At 39.8% G+C, this 15,846-nt stretch overlaps 1 protein-coding gene across 3 annotated transcripts in view; it reads left to right on the forward strand.

The window, feature by feature from the left end:
• GRM7 (glutamate metabotropic receptor 7) overlaps positions 1-15,846 on the forward strand; it is an 869,802-nt gene that overhangs the window by 534,090 nt on the left and 319,866 nt on the right. For all 3 annotated transcript variants that reach the window (XM_078442794.1, XM_078442795.1, XM_060631627.2), the window contains exon 5: positions 13,303-13,443. In XM_078442794.1, coding sequence (XP_078298920.1) covers positions 13,303-13,443 — 141 coding nt within the window. The remainder of the gene's footprint in view (positions 1-13,302; positions 13,444-15,846) is intronic.

Raw genomic sequence — 15,846 nt, forward strand, 5'->3', positions numbered from 1 at the left:
TGTGAAGCTTCCACAATGCAGAATAATTCTCTGACAAGTTTGTCTGATTTTCACTCTCTTATTGCCTGGAAAAACAGGTAAGTTCCAGTAGTTAAAGTTCAATGCCTACTATGAGCTAAAATTCCTTACTTCGAAATGTTATGATTGTTGGAAAATCATATGCACACATGACTGTAATCATAATATGATTTTTAAAATTCTTAAACATTTCTACACAAAAAGTATGTATTACAAATGTTCACACAATTTACTATGTAAGTATAAATCTGACTCTGCATTGAGGATGATATCAAGCTTGAATAGACATACATATACTCTCTATATAGCAGAGTTTATTAATTAAAATGTTGGAAATCTTTCATAAATGTATAAAAATTTTCAAAGAATGATATGAAGATGTGATCAATTATGACAACATATTCAATCATTATTTGATATTTCAAAAGACATATGAGCAAGTGATATTATCAGAGTAATCATGATATACATACCAAAAATAGCTATGTTCAAGTTAAGATTCCTTGTCTTTTGTGTTTCTGATGTCCCTTGGACAACTCTTCTAGGACTGTGTGTAAAATATACATATGAGTCATAAAATCACATAGTATTCTAGGGCAATATTCTAGACTGCACATCAGAATAACCTGAGAAGTTGAAATGTTGATGCTTAGGCCCACCAACAGAAATTCTGATTTACCTGGTCTGACCTTGAGTCCAAACATACGAGTGTGTGTGTGTGTGTGTATGTGTGTGTGTGTGTGTGTGTGTTTTAAGTTTTATATATAATTCCAGTGTGTAGCCAGGGACAAGAACTATTGTTGGAGACAGATATTCGGCAAATACCTCATGTAGAATAGAGGATGAGTTTCCAGATAGAGGAACTCTACAGACATGAGTATTTGTGGGCTATTATAGCACAGTCCTAGGGAAATGCAGCATGTCTTGGCAAACATTCCTCTTATGTAAAGGCTGTCTTTTATAAAAGGCATATCTCAGTTGGGGAATTTCCTGGAAGATCCTCAGTGATCATTTTGGATTTGATGTGATTTTCCCCAGCTAAGTAATTGGGCCAGTGGCCTGTCTGGGAACTTAGTGCTGTGTTCCTTCCTGGATGTTGAGAACGTAATAGAAGTTAAGGTGAGTCTTGGAGTTTAGGAGACAGAAAATAATTCCTTTTCTCTGGTGGATTCTTGAAGGCATGGTTTAAAAAAAAAGTGATGGAACTTTCCTAGAATCTACTAATCACAAGATAGGTTTTCTACCCTGATGGCAGCAGGAGTGCAATACCAGGATGTGTATTCTATATAATGTAGGCTATGGTCCCTTTCAACCTTGCGGTTCTCGCCCACGGAGAAGCCTCTTGATAGCCTAGTGGGAAATCACAGAAAATCCTTACCTTTTTTGAGTCCTACAGGTAAATACACACAACACACATACACATACACACACACACACACACACACACACTTCTAATGCAAATAGCAATGTTAAGCCACAGACACTAACCAATCAATAAACAAGGTTTGGAACACACCCTATTATTCTGGGTTTCGATAAAGATGATCCCTACCATCCACCATATTTTCTTCTGTGAAAATTAAGCAAAACCACCATGTGTCTTTCCATGTTTTAACTATTTCCTCTGAACTTTTATGGTGAAGGGACATTTAAGATAAAATCTTAAATGTGCCTGGGTGGCTCAGTTAAGCATCCACTTCAGCTCAGGTCATGACCTCAGCATTCCAGAGTTCGAGCCCCACCTAGGGCTCTGTGCTGACAACTCAGAGCCTGGAACCTGTTTCAGATTCTCTGTCTCCCTCTCTCTGTGCCCCTACCCTTACCCCTACCCTGCTTGTGCTATGTCTCTTTCTCTGTCTCTGTCTCTCTCTCAAAACAAACAAACAAACAAACAAACAAACAAACAAAAAAGATCAAATCCCAGACATTAGGACTTCTCACCAAAATATTTCAGAATGTATTTCTAACTGGTAGGAACCTATTATTTATATAATTGTCTGCTGTTATCACATCTGATAAAAATAATGATTTCTTAATATCATCTAGTACATCATACATGTTTTCTAAAAAATGCATATACTTATTTTATTAAGTAAGTACCCTGGAGTAAAATTGGTATATCCAAGAATTTGCACCTCTTTTATGACTTTTGATACATAGTGCTAACATGTATCATGGTCAAGATTGTACAGATTTAGCGCCACACTTCTTAGGTTCATTGTTACTGGAGAGAGAAGAAAGACATGGAAAGAGGAGGTATCCTGAAAATAACACAGCATAGATGAAGGAAGGGGAAGTTGAGGGAGGCAGGAGGGGAAGAAGGCAAGAAATGAGAGGAACAACAGTTAAAAACCCAAGGCCAAGTTAATGCCATAAACTGTGTGAGTGATCAGGACTCCTGAGTCAGGCCCTTGAACATCAATGTATAGATTTAACCAGCTAATGAAGGGGTTCAAGCTGAGCATCTTTATGAGGGGGGAGTACAGGAAGAAGAGCAGGAGCCTTCCACCATACCCTATGGCCTCCAGAAAGCTGGCTTCTCAAATCTCACCTCCTAAAGAACTCACTTGAGGGATGCCCTTTTATCTTTCTTCTTAACTGAACTTGTGCACCCTGAGCTGCCACAAAGCAACATATATTCCAGCCCTTAGTCTCACAGGGCTCCACGTGGCATAGGAAATCAAGGAGGGGCTTTCTGAGAGGGAAGATGGTTACTTTATACTGTCTGGAACTGAGCTGAAACTGCTTACTTTAGCAGGAGGAAGGAACCTCTAGGTACTGAGCAACTTTAAGATATTAGCTGGTTTAGCCTTTGTATTTTAAATCTTTACATCCTTCTCTAAGCTAGGTACAGCTGTATTCATTTTGTAGATGACATAAAGACACAACTTTTATTTTTTTTTTCCAGAATAAGTGAATGAATGCATGCATGCGTGCATAAATGAATGAAATAGCAAATGACTGAACGAATATCCAGTTCAACAATAAAATATAAACAGTGAGCCACTGACTTAGCATAAGTGAAGTTAAATAAAAAGTAGTTGGCTAAGGCAGGATTCAAACTCAGGCCTATCTGACTCTAAAGCCAGGACTTTGATAGATGAATATTTCATCAAGAGTTCCTGGTGTTATGAGGCACTGGGGTGACTCAGTTGGCTAAGTGTTCAACTCTTGATTTCGGCTCAGGTCATTATCTCAGGGTCATGAGATCAAGGCCCACATAGGGCTCTGTGTAGCCCTCTGTTCCTCCCGTGCACACCCCTGTGTTCTCACTTGCTCTCTCTCCTTCTCTGAATGAATGAATGAATGAATGAATGGAGTCCCTGGTGTTAAAGTTCAAAATTTTTTGAATTTCCTCTTCTTGTACTCTCTTTTCTCACTTTACATGTCTGTGTTAATTTTCTTTTAAGTTAGCTAACATCTGCACTCTTATTATATGCCATTCATTATTGTCACCACTGCATATATTCTCACATGGAAGCCTCTTAACAATCCTATATTATCATCATCCTCATTTTATAGACTGAGAAACTTAGATTGGTTTGCTCATTTGCTCAAGGTCATCTAGCTAGCAAGTGACAAAGCTAGGAATTGAATCCTAGAATTCTAGTTTAGGACTCTGCTTTTAGGCATTCTAATGCTAAAACTATCAATTTAATATGTACTGTTTATACCCATATTCGTTCCTATATACGTGTACTGAGATTACATAAAATGCCCTTCTGCTTCCCAGACAATTTAAAAGAGTGAAAAATGGCAGGCATTCTAGCATTATATAATATGCAACAGCCCTTTGGAGACATTTTGTGGAATAATATCGCAAGCATTATTCCTTCTACCTCATCCATAACACCTCCCATGGGATTTTTCTTCTTTGTGGGATAATTTCCATTGCAATAATTCTTATTTGTTTTCTCAAAAATAATGGCTGGTTTCACCAGTAGATGCAGCCAGCAAATTTGGGGGCGCATCTGAGAGCCTAGACTTATCCCACTAGATTAGTAATGATTTTCTTGCCACACTGACTCAACATGTCTCCAACTCTAGTTTACTTCAGTAAGTGTTTACAGGCAATTGGGAAGGTGGAGATGAGCAGGGCACAATCTGCCCGCTTGGAGCTCAATGTCTGGAGAGAGAGAGAGAGAGAGAGAGAGAGAGAGAGAGAGAAGGACATGCTCTCCCACAGCACTGTGCAGGTGCAGTTAGGGCCACGTGCCCAGGGAATGGGGAGCATATTGGGTGTCGCTGGACCCCACTGTGGATGTCCTGTGCAGGTGGCATCACACCAATGGTGGAGGATGTCTGGTGTCTGCAACTGTTCAAAATCCCTTGTCTTGCAGAGATGGGAAACCCCAATTCACTTACTATGGTTAAATTCATGCAATGCTTCCCACATTTTTTGTGGGGCTAATGCAGTGTTATATTACTAACTGCAATGCAATCTGATCATTATCCAATTATGCAATCGGTTGCTATTTATTATTATTATTATTAATAGGGTAACATGTTTCTAGTGATTTGAAACATTACCTTTATTTGCTAGTATATGCAATTCCCATGCACAGGGAAGTCTTTCTGCGCTTTTCATTCTATCCCAATAGTTCACTAATTTCTTTATTCTTGTGTCAGGACTTTTTTTTTTCTTTTAAATCATAGAAAATTTACAATCTGTTGTTACACTATCTTACCTGATAGTGTGCCCTCCTCACCTTCACCTCCAATCCTCAGCACCCCCAAATACTCATGCTGTGGTGTTCTCCTTTTCAGAGGTCTCCTCATTCTTCTATTTTTTTTCCATACAAACTTTGAAAGTAATTTGCTCCAGGGGAAAAAAAGATGTTAATATTTTTATCAAAATCATGTAAAAGGTACAATTTAGCTTTGAGAGAATTGACGTAAGGGAAACTTTTAAAAAACAATTAATTAATTAGAACAGAACTCTTGAAGGACAAAAGTCAACTTGATTACACAGAAGGATACATTTCTTTGTTGTTTTTGTTATTCTTTTAATTATAGTCTTCTCTTCCACTACATCTTTTAAGTGATTATTTTTTGCATATAGGAGGATAGATTTCTCTGTGTAATTTTAAATCCTGCTTCTTCCCCAACTTCCCTTTGTTCTTGATAGCTTTTTCATGGGTATATTCTCAGTGGCCTGAATACTCAATTCAGTGGAGATTGTATACCATTCACATTGCTGCAAATGTCTGTTGAAGAAAGGGGCGATGCATTTCTTGGTGGTGGAAATTTCTGTGTCTACCATGACAGTACATGTCTTACAAATGTGAAAAGAAGCCAGGCTGAAGCCATCAGAGGTGGTGGGAGAGTACTGTGAACCAGAGAGCTCAGGCTCATCTTAAGGGAATAGCCATTCTTCAGAACCCAACTGCTGCCACATGGGAATGGGGTCTGTGTGACAAGATCTTCTGACCTTACAAGCGAAGCCAGAAATTAGGACTTAGAAATGAAATTTTCTGATTTTTAAATTAGTTTTGAAATACTCTTGGGAAAAATAGAAAGGACAAAGTCTGTAGGTTAAATATGTTCTGCCAGACATCACTTTGCAACACCTGAGTGTTGTCATTCAGACCAGACAAAGCTGTTAAAAGGCATCTATGATAGGATTTTTTTTTTTCTACTTATCATGAATGCATTCATTCACCAGGATTCCACAACAACTGACCACAACCTTAGTGGCTTAAAAAAAACATAACTTTGTAATCTTACAGTTCTGGAGTCCAGAAGTCTGAAATGAAGGTATCATTACGGTGCTGCTTCCTCTGAAGGCTCTCTGGGGAGGACGCTTCCTGCCTCTTCCAGCTTCAGGTGGCTCCAGATGTTACTTGCTTTGTGGCTGCATTACCCTACTCTCTACCTACACCTACACATGATCTCCTCCATGGCACCTGCTCTCTATGTGTCTCTTATTAAGGATACTTGTGATTGGATTTAGGACCCATATAGACAATGCAGGATGATCTCATTCAGAGATATTTAACTTAATTCCATTTGCCATTTAGTTTCTTGTTATACATTACCAAAATATTTTTCAAATAAGTAACACGAGTTTAGGGGCTTTTGATATAGACATATCTTTTTGAGGTTCACAATTTAACCCACTAGGAGTCATGTCACAGCAATAGAAAAAGGAGTGAAATAAATAAAGACCTGTTTTCAAAATCTGTTTTTTTAGATTTACTCTTTTGTTAGTGGACAATATGAGTTCCTCTACTTCTTATTCTATTCCTTTTTTCTCTTGCCTCCCCTGGTACCTCCCCATTCAATCCTCCTCCCCCCTCTCCTCTCCTTTCTCTCCTCCTTTCCCTTCCTTCCTTCTGTCATTCTCTCTCTCTGTTTCTCTCATTATCTGTCTTTTTTCTTCTTTTTATTCATTGTTTCACTTATTTATTCTGTTAGTATTGCATCCCTGTGATGTGCAAGGACCTGTGTGTTTCTAAGTCATTAGCACATCCTTCCTGAGTTGAACATAGACCAGAAAGAGCTAAGAGCCTCTCCTTAGGCTGGTGAGAAGGAAGACCTGGGTGCTCTCTGCCATGTAGGCTGACAGTGATGTTCTAACCCACAATGCATGACTTGTGTGGTTAAAGCAGCAATCAGGACTACTTACTGGTCACTCTCTTATGCTGTGTGAAGCCCCATTAGTATCTGTCAGTATCCCTTCACCTTGGTCAAGCAGGCAGCTGTGTCCTCTAACCCCTCTTAACACTCTGATAGCATTCCTCTCACGCCACACACTTGTGAGGACTTCTTCCTCCTCAGCTGGAAAGGTCCCATCCCAAACATACCACCCTGGATGAATTATGCATCTATTGACTTGCACGCTCTCGTCTCGGCCACAAATTTCAGAGGACAGCACCCTAGTTAAAGAGGAAAGAACCATGCATGTGTAGTTGTAATGCCAGCTAAAACCTGGCTCGTTATTTCCATGTTGTTTTAAGTTTACTTCCAAGGTTATACAAAGGTTGTACAACATGTATGCAGTGAGACATTTGCCTTAGAATCAGCTGTAGATTAATTTCAGAACTTAAAATAATCTGTTCAACAAAAAGAACAATTTAATACTAAGAATTTCATCAGCTCCACATACAAGAATGACCTTTCTCCTTTAACAGAATTCTTATTCTGTTTTCTGTGAGCTGAAACTTCAGTGTTGATGCCTTGAGTTAAATTTTAAAATTCTGATAATTTAACCAATGATAAAGGCATGTGTGTTCAGATCACTTTTCTTCTGAGTTCTTACAGAAAGGAATAAAGTCTCAGTTCACTGGGATACACACACATACCCTTGTATACATATATAATTAGGTTAGATTACAATTATTCTGCCTTCTACTTCTGTCTCTGATTCTGTCGCACCTTGGTGATTGTACATCTTGTATTAGTAGTCTATTCCTTTCAAAACAAGCAGGTGAAATCACTAGGCTACAGAAACTGTAATCACAGGCGAAGAGTGTTGGGTTACTGCTTGCAGCCAGAGAGAAAGCTTTGGACCATCACATATCAGAAGCTCTTTCTCTATTAATAAAGCAGAGGTATGATGTGTGCTGAACCCAAAAGGCAGCCAATAACATTCCAAGGCATTGCGGACACATGGCTACAGCAAGGTCTCTTTTAGAATCTTGAATCTTTCGGGGCGCCTGGGTGGCGCAGTCGGTTAAGCGTCCGACTTCAGCCAGGTCACGATCTCGCGGTCTGTGAGTTCGAGCCCCGCGTCAGGCTCTGGGCTGATGGCTCGGAGCCTGGAGCCTGTTTCCGATTCTGTGTCTCCCTCTCTCTCTGCCCCTCCCCTGTTCATGCTCTGTCTCTCTCTGTCCCAAAAATAAATAAAAAACGTTGAAGAAAAAAATTTAAAAATAAAAAAAAAAAAGAATCTTGAATCTTTCACAGACAATTTCATTCCATGTGAATGAAAATGAGTAGAGGGAACCAGTAAGACTTAATTTATCTCTTGCCATGGCCCTGCTAAAGAGAAATAAACAAATTGCTAAGTCCTGAAAGAAATCTGACTCAGCTAAGCTGAGATAAATCAGCAAGGATTCACTAAATTGAATAACATCTATTGACTTCTGCTTCTGCTTCTCTCAATTGTCTGAAGGGAGCTCTGTTTTCAGAAATTGTTTTTTGCCCTAGCACGGTCAGCCCATGTCACCAGTTTTACCATTTTGATTAGCTCACCCATTCCAGAACCTGACTGTAGAATTGTTTTGCTCTTCGACCTGTTGAATTGTCTGTCCAGTTGCCTAGTGGAAATGATATTTGATGTAGTTTGGTGATAGGGCATTTATTAGAGAGGGAAAAGAGGTGGCATAATACTGGACTACAGAAATGCTCTATAGCCTTGGTTCTCAGTCTTTAGAATGTGAGAATCTCTGGGGTGCCTGGGTGACTCAGTTGGTTGATCAATGGACTCTTGATTTCAGCTCAGGTCATGATCTCATGGTTTATTGAATTGAGCCCTGCATCAGACTCTGTGCTGACAACGCAGAGCCTGCTTGGGATTCTCTCTCTCTGCCCTTCCCCCACTCATGTGCACATGGACACATGCTCTGTCTCTCTCTCTCTCAAATAAACATTAAGAAAAGAATATGAGAATGTCCTGGCGAACTTGAAGGGAAAGTAACAGGGCTGACCTACCTCCATGAGCCTGATCTCTGTTTCTTCATCAGCTCTCCAGATTGTGATGCCCACCAAAATCTGACTCACTACTTTATGTATGGAAGTCAAAAATGGGGTCTAGAAACAGGTTAATTTGGGTCCAGATTTCTCTCTCAGCCTTAGTTTTTACCTCAGAAGTGGAGATATGGTTAGTACCTACTTCTTAGGATTTATGTGACACTCATAGAGGAAATGGATATGAATGCTTATTATTTTTATAACTATTAGTGCAAATCTCTATGACTAAATAGAAATCTGACAAAGATTTTGATGTCTACTCACAAGAATAACTTACTCATATTTATTCATTCATTACATAAATGTTTATGCCATTGGTTTATTAGAATTCTTGTGGCAATTCTAGACAGCATATACATAGAAGATGGTTCATTTATATTTGTTGATTTTAAGGCCTCATCATCCTGGGAGATTTTGTAATGCGAAATGCTTCAGTATTCTTATGACAAAGCACATGCTGTTCCATCTGAATAAATGTCTAATCTCTGTCCTCCCCCCACTTCCAGTTAAAACCTATTTTTCCCTTTTCTCATATGCATTTACTTCCCCCAGCAAGCCCTCTTTGACACTCTAAGATATTTCTCTCTGTCTGCATGTGTGTTTGCTCCCACAACACCATGTACCCTTCCTTCATAGAAACCATCATAGTTGCAATTTTATATTTATTTAAATGATACTTTTCAAATTCCATCTTCCCCATCAGGCTAACTATCATTCTGATTTATCAATCTGATAAAACCCATGTATGTTTTAACCCAACATTTGTGAGTGTAGAGAATTGTGCCTGTCACAGGGTTACGTGCTCAGGAGATTATAATGGATGGGTGTGGTTATTTTACAACCAACAGTTACCATTTTACTCCACACAATGCTGAGTACTTGACAAATAATAGCTCATATAATGCTTATAACAGCACGAAATTAGGTATTAATTTTAATCCTGTAATTAATTTTAATATGTAAAAAAACAGATTAGGAAACAGAGACACAGAATAGCTGAGTCATCTGTTCAAGGTCATACAAGTGGAAAATGGGAATTGTTGGTGTCAGACTCACACAGTGTGTCTCTGATGTCTACATTCATCTGTACACTATGTGGCTTCCTGGAAGGAAGTATGGCTCTCACATGGCGTGGCTGTTGAGGTCTTCAGGAAACCACTCAAAAGTGAATATATGCTGAGTTACTACTTGGGGGCTCTGAGTGTCCCCATCAGGAGCCATGGACCTTCAGAAGAGGTAATGAAGACACAGGGCTATTTCAGGTTACCTTTTGAGCAGCACTAAGACACAGCAGCCAGATTGAAATTCCAGGCTGGAGAGCCCAGAATGGTAACAGGACATACAGGTGAGGAACAAAGCTTTGGAGGCTGCAGAGGGGCCCAGAGCAGCAATGCTCAGGAATATAAAGACACAGCAAGCACACCAGGAAAATTCACCAGCAACTGATACAGCATGTTCTAGCCTCCTGGGCCATCTGCAGGCTATAAGATGGCAAGGCAAAGCTCCTGCCATACTGAGCCAGGTACTGAGCAAAAGTTTCAACTATAGAAGCAAAGCAAAGACCCTCTCATCTAAACCAAGGCATAAATTTGAGGCTGAGAGGGTGACAATACTGAGATACTATAAATCGAGCTAGAACTGCTCAAGTCCCACCCACTGAAGTTTAGGATTTGCTCAATCATCCTTCTTCTCAAAGTATGGGCAGGAAGCATGAGTATCAGCTGGGGCTTGTTAAAAATGCAGCATCTTTCGCCCCAACCCAGACCTCCTCAATCAGAACCTGCATCTTAGGAGATACTCAGGCAATTCATATATACGTGCATCTGAGAAGCAAGAGCGGTTCTCAACTTACAGGTGAGGTAGGCATCAGGCCCACAGGGAGGAGGAGGAGGGGGAAGGGGGAGGAGGAAGTTAAGTACCAGCCATATATATATGTATATGAGAAGGAGGAGGGTTTTGGTTCAGAAATGTTGTCCCTTTTCCGTTTTCTGCTGTGGTGTGTACAGACAGCCCTCACAGTGCTTGCTTGCGTTCCCAAAGTCTGTTTATTCACACTCAGAACAGAGGGAGGTTTTGACAGCTGCTTTCCTTTCTTTCTCTTTTTAAATGTTCCACAATCACCTACCTGTGCGTTAGCCACACATAGTCCTTCCTTCTTCAACAGGCTTTTTCATTTCCAGCAGACACAGGATTCAGAGAGAGGCGTTTTGAACCGGTAGACATTTTCAACAATGGGGTTTTCTCTAAAGATGTTTTCTTCTGAGCTGGGGCAGGTATGTATCTTTGCTAGAGTTTGAGCCATTTTGGTAGTTTCTATTCTGAGGCTGGTTGGAATTCAGAGCTGTGGCATGTGGCCGAAGGATTTACTTCTGAAGCTCCTACGTGTTCTGTTGAAGGCACTTCTTCCTGAGGTGTGTGTTGTTTTGGCGTTGCACAGAGAGAGACTCAAGGTGCTGTGATAAAGAGTGTTTTAGCTGTTTGACTACATTAAAAAAAACGACCTCAGATGTTACTGGTTTAACAACCACAGTTGTGCAACGAGAGCTAGTCTCGGCTAAGTGGTTCTTCTATTGCAGTCAGCTGGAAGGCTGGAAGGGCCAAAGGAGTTCTGCTGAGCAGGGTGGAGACTGGTTGGGCTTCTTCCACATGATCTGCCATCCTCCTGTTAAATGTATTCGAGCACAGCAGCAGGCTTCCAAGAAAGAGAATTCCACAAAAACAAGCTTCAGTGAGCACAGGATTTCCCCGTGTCTGCTTGTGCTGCACCTGTCAGTGTCCCCCGGATAGGGACATGGTGCCTAAGAGGCGGACTTTACATGGGTATGAAACCCCAGAAACATGTTCCAATCCGGGGCCATTTCCACAGTCTACCACTGTTGATTAACTTGTTTGGTTTTGTTTGTTTGTTTGTTTGTTTCAGGCCGGGTGGGGTTGGGAGGAGGACAAGGGGCAAAAATGGTGAAAAAAGTGAAAGCTAGTCACCAGTCACCATATATGAGTGTGTATATGTATATACATGACTGCATGCACACATTTAGTGTTCTTGGAAACAGGCGGGACTCCTCTATTTTCCCTCCAAAGATTCTCCTTTGTTTAGGTTACTCTATGTAATTAGGTTACTCTATGTAAGTTATCTGGAGGCAGGGTTGTGGGAGAGAAGCTAAGCAGAAGGAGGATTTTCAGACAAATAGCTTAATCAGTATTGGTATTAGAATGTGATCACATACTGTAGCCAGATTAGTTTCAAATCAGTTAAGGGAGTGGCTATAAAAGGACAGTTAGCCAGCATATACTGACAACAGCCTGGAAAGTGACCTTAGGAATGTCAAGTATTCTTTATTTTCCTCAAAATATTATGTAATCTCTTGTGCTTTGTTTTTCTCTTTACTCTTTGTTATTTACTTGTTTCAATTTTTCCATTTATAGTAGGTTTAATATATGTCAGGCCATGAATTTGGTTCTGGCCACGTAGTGATAGAGTTAACCTGATATGCTTCTCTCAGGGAGTTTAGAGTCTGGGGCTTTTTCCCCCCCTTATGGCCTTAAAGGGAACACAGAGTGATTTAAATAATGTGAAAACAAGTCTATTTCCTGTGGTTGTTAACCTTGAACTGTAAGTTTCCAATGTCTTCCCACAACTACAAACAAGATGCTGGGAGGGAAGGAGGTAGTGTTGTCTTTATTTCTACAGGAAGATTAGGATGAGGAAGGCGTGGATTTGCTTATGTTCCCCTGAGCTGCAGACATTAGTGGAGCTGGTCCTCAGGCCTACCCTGGTGTTATTGAATCTTGTCTGATCACTATAAGACCTTGTGGCTCCATTGGAACATTTAAGGCTGCACTACTAAAGAGATAGAAATTCTCTGCAGACATGGCCTCTTGAGTTTCTGTTCCTCACACACATCAGTTCACTCGGTGAATAGCACTGAGCTTTATGTTAGACTGCCACTTACTTAGGGCCTTTGCAGAAACTTTGATTTTGATTAAAACATCAATTATATAATGGGACATTGCTAAATGAAAGGAGGGCTTAAAATGATACTCACCGGTCAGTAGATCACATAATCAGAGATGCAGGATGGCCTAATGGTTGACCTTGGGCATGCTTTTATTTCATCTGAACCTCTATTTTCTCATCAGCAAAGTGGGAAGGATAGTAGCTGCTTATAGGTTGTTGAGATGAATAAAAGAATCCAAGAATAAAAGAAGCACAGAATCCTATCCACAGTAAGCCCCGAAATGATCAATTATTATCTTGATTATGAAGATGCTTTGTCCATAGTCTAGCATCACTAGAGATAGAAGGTTTGTCGTGTCATTGCTAAGGTCTGTGATGTAGATTTCACTGTAGCAATGTCATTTGTAGGCCACATGTCTGCCTAACAGATTGAACTAGGGATTTAGCCATAGGTTAGCACTGGAATTCTTTCTTTCTTTCTTTCTTTCTTTCTTTCTTTCTTTCTTTCTTTCTATCAACATCCAAAAGCATCCAGTCTACTAAAACAAAGAAAAACCATCACTTGTTTTTTTATTTCCCAGTGTTCCAGCAGTGGCCCACAAGCAATGACCTTCTCATTTAACTCTCTTTAGGGTTTGATGCCTATTTTACGTCACGCACACTTGAAAACAACAGAAGAAATGTATGGTTTGCTGAATACTGGGAGGAAAACTTCAACTGCAAGTTGACAATTAGTGGGTCAAAGAAAGAAGACACAGATCGCAAATGCACAGGTAATTTCATTCTCATTGTCCTTCTCCTGTTACTCTACGTGGCCAGCATTGAAATGTCTGCATAGCTGACAGAAGGAAGCTTGGCTGGAGACAAATTGAAAAAGTAAATTGAATTTTACTAGATTGTTCAGAAAATGGAACAGGAGCATATGTCTTGCAGGACAAGAGAAGTACAGACAAAATTGTATTCTTTTCTGCCTGTCCATCTAGCAGGAATTGACATGTTCATTGATTCTTGGAATTCAAAAGGGTCATGTTGCTTTGAATGCTCTCAGTGATAAATATTAGTTCATGTTTTAGCCAGGAGTATGAAGTCATCTTCACAAAGACAAAATCTGGCGAATCCCTTATCAGCACCGGATTTAATGGTTATCATGGACTGTACTGTGTTTTTGATTAAAGAAACAAAATACTTGGTTTTAGAGTAATGAGAAGTGCACTGGATTTCCATAACATCCAAGTTAATGAGTCATCTGCTATTGAAAATACACTTAAAAATATTTAGGGGGTCATCTGGCTGGCTCATTCAGTACAGCATGTGACTCTTGCTATTGGGGTCATGAGTTCAAGCCCCACATTGGGCATAGAGTTTACTTAAAAAACAACAACAACAAAACTTCCGGCAACCTCATAGGGAACCTTGCGTAATTATTCCAAATTTAAAAACGTGTATGGGATGCTCAGTCAGTTAAACTTCTGCCTGGAGCTCAGGTCATGATCTGACAGTTTGTGAGTTCAAACTCCACATTAGGCTCTCGGCAGTTACCACAGAGCCCATTTCAGATCCTTTGTCTTCCTCTCTCTCTTTCTGCCCCTCCCCCACTCGTGCTTGCTCTCTCTCTCTCTCTGTCTCTCTCTCTCAAAATAAACATTTAAAAAGTGTGTATGCCATACATATATATGTATATACATGAAGTAGTCATAAAACAAAATTATTCACTGATGCATTCACAAATATTTATTGAGCAACTCCTTCCTGTTGAGCACAGTACTAGGCACCATGATGTGATTTGTAGCAAGCCAGGTAAAGACCCAGCTTTCATGTTGTTCAGGGGGTGGTGGGGGAAGATTGACATTATTCCAGTCATCTCTCAGTGAATACATAATTACAAATTGCAGTAAGTGTCCTGAGGGCTATATGGGCATATAACCAAGAAATTTCCCTTGTATTGAGGGCAGAAGCTGTCTCAAAAGACCTCCTTGAAGAGTGAGTAGGTATTCGCTAGTTAGGAAAGGGTAAGGACAGATAGGAGAATTTCTTATAGAAGAATAACATGGCAAGGAGCTTATAGCAGTAGCAATTATGGTACCTCAGAGTATAGGAAAAACAAATACCTGACAGAAGTACAGTTAATAGGACAAATGTGTGAGCTGAGGCTGCTAGTGTAGACATGTAAAAAAGGAATAAGCCACGTGGGGACATATGTGGAATTTGGTCTTTCCCCTAAAAGTACTGGAAACTGGGGGTGGGGTGGGGGAAGGGGAGGAGATGGGAATTGGGGGGGTGCAAGGGGTTACAGAAGCATGTGATGTATTCTATCTTATCACCTGGCTATATATCACATGTCAATACCCAATTTCATACTTCAGTACCCTTTATCATTTGTAGTGATGATCTTGAAATACCACAAAACCCTAAAATGTTTTTCTGTATAATCTAGAAAAGCACACTCAGGTTGGATACACTAATGTTTAGTTTGTGGGTCTTTGAATATTGGTCATCCAGATACTGTAGACTGACACATTCAACAAACACCTATTAATGAGGAATAATGCATGTGAACCATGGTCCTAAAAACATCACAAATGGTGTGAGGATGCTTAAGTTTAGGTCTTTTCTTCAAAGTGTATTTGTGAAGGAAAGATAAAAAACAGTGATATGAGTAAAAATAATACAAAATCAACATATTGCATGATTAGATAAATAACTCAGTAAATTACAATACCAGCTTAACCATTCTCTAGACCATTATGTGTAGCAACAGTGTTTTCAGAAGTATGACCTTTATAATATTGTAGGGAAAAAAGAAAAAAATTATTTCAATGTTGACTAGACCTGGGTGAAACAAAGCTCTCAAGAGGAAATTCATTAGACATCTGCATAATTTGTCTATATGACAAGCAACATCCAAGTGTACCAGAAGAATCTAGATGACTGATGACAGTTTTTTGGTTTCTTCTGACATTTTGCATTCTGTAGAGTCTGGAAGGTAGATTATCTTATGCCCATTAGGCCTGTTCTAAGGCCAAGTCCCATTCTCTTAGTGTTTTAGCACTGCTGTTTTATTTGTAGTCACATTTTCATGCTAATTGTCAAGAATTGCAGTTAATAAAAATAAGCCCATTATCCTTTTTCAAAAATGAATATAGAAGAGTTTTTCATATCCCACTCCTTCCATGTGA

Source organism: Panthera onca, chromosome A2 (assembly GCF_046562875.1).
Source record: "Panthera onca isolate mPanOnc1 chromosome A2, mPanOnc1 haplotype 2, whole genome shotgun sequence".
In the NCBI taxonomy this organism is placed as follows: domain Eukaryota; kingdom Metazoa; phylum Chordata; class Mammalia; order Carnivora; family Felidae; genus Panthera; species Panthera onca.